This window comes from Suricata suricatta, chromosome 12, assembly GCF_006229205.1.
Source record: "Suricata suricatta isolate VVHF042 chromosome 12, meerkat_22Aug2017_6uvM2_HiC, whole genome shotgun sequence".
In the NCBI taxonomy this organism is placed as follows: domain Eukaryota; kingdom Metazoa; phylum Chordata; class Mammalia; order Carnivora; family Herpestidae; genus Suricata; species Suricata suricatta.
This window is the reverse complement of record NC_043711.1, coordinates 4,551,873-4,552,983: the sequence shown is the minus strand read 5'-3', so window position 1 is coordinate 4,552,983 and position 1,111 is coordinate 4,551,873. Positions and strand designations below refer to the sequence as shown.

Here is a 1,111-nt window from a genome sequence, read left to right as displayed (position 1 = left end):
ATGAACAAAGGGAGGCTGTTGAAGGTGGGCCGACAGAAGCGGGAGCTGGGCCAGGATGTGATCGCACTGCCCCTGACCATCACTGAAGACTTCATTCCTTCCTTCCGCCTGCTGGTTTATTACACCTGTGTTAACAGCAATGGCCAGAGGGAGGTGGTGGCCGATTCCGTGTGGGTGGATGTCAAGGACTCCTGTGTGGGCAAGGTAAGCTTCCAGAGCCTTCCTCTGCACCCGTCTTGGGACTCCCCGCCTGGCCAGTGCTTGCTGGGTCTCTGCCTCTCTCCAGCCTTCTGCGTGGGCTCCCCAACCGAGGTCCGTCTTTTCCTTTTCCAGCTCCTTCTCTCCCCACCTCTGTTTCAGCCCCAGGAACTCCCTCTCTCCTGGCCTTTGTGCCTTCAGTTTGTCTGTCTCCACCTTCCTCCCCTTCCTGACCAGGGCAGCACGGGACACTGCCCTTGCCTGACTGCTGATGGAGACCAGGCCTGGCAGGGCTGACCCCTCACTCCTGCCCCTCTGCCCCCCCCCAACAGCTGGTGGTGACAAGCGGTAGAAAGGAAGAAAGGGTGCACCTACCTGGGCAGCAGATGACCCTCAAGATCGAGGGTGACCATGGAGCCCGAGTGGGGCTCGTGGCGGTGGACAAGGGCGTGTTCGTGCTGAACAAGAAGAACAAGTTAACTCAGAGCAAGGTGTGCCCCTTGCCGTTGGGGTTTGTGGGAAGGGAGCGGAGGCAAAGGGGTGGTGCTCGGAAGGACACTGGAGGTGCGGATAGGCTTGGGCTGAAAGGAGGTCTGGGGGGACACAGCCAGGGAAGGGGGTAGGAAGTGAAGGCTGCAGATGGGAGCATGCATGGAGGAGTCCTCAATGGGGGTGGGGAGGTGCGCACACAGCTCCGAGAGGGGCCTGGTGGGGCATGTAGACCTGGGGTTGCAGGCCCTCCCATGACCCCTGCCCACCTGCAGATCTGGGACGTGGTGGAGAAGGCAGACATCGGCTGCACTCCCGGCAGCGGGAAGGACTATGCCGGCGTCTTCACAGACGCGGGGCTGGCCTTCAAGACCAACAAAGACTTGCAGACCCCGGATCGGACAGGTGAGGGCCGGGCGGGAGG

At 61.6% G+C, this 1,111-nt stretch overlaps 1 protein-coding gene across 1 annotated transcript in view; it reads left to right on the top strand.

Moving 5' to 3' along the window:
• The window catches only part of LOC115273441 (complement C3 alpha chain-like), a 26,508-nt gene continuing 25,397 nt past the window's right edge, over positions 1–1,111 (top strand). Inside the window, exons 1-3 of the mRNA XM_029916482.1 lie at positions 1–204; positions 531–689; positions 963–1,103. Of these exons, the coding sequence (XP_029772342.1) occupies positions 1–204; positions 531–689; positions 963–1,103 (504 nt within the window). The remainder of the gene's footprint in view (positions 205–530; positions 690–962; positions 1,104–1,111) is intronic.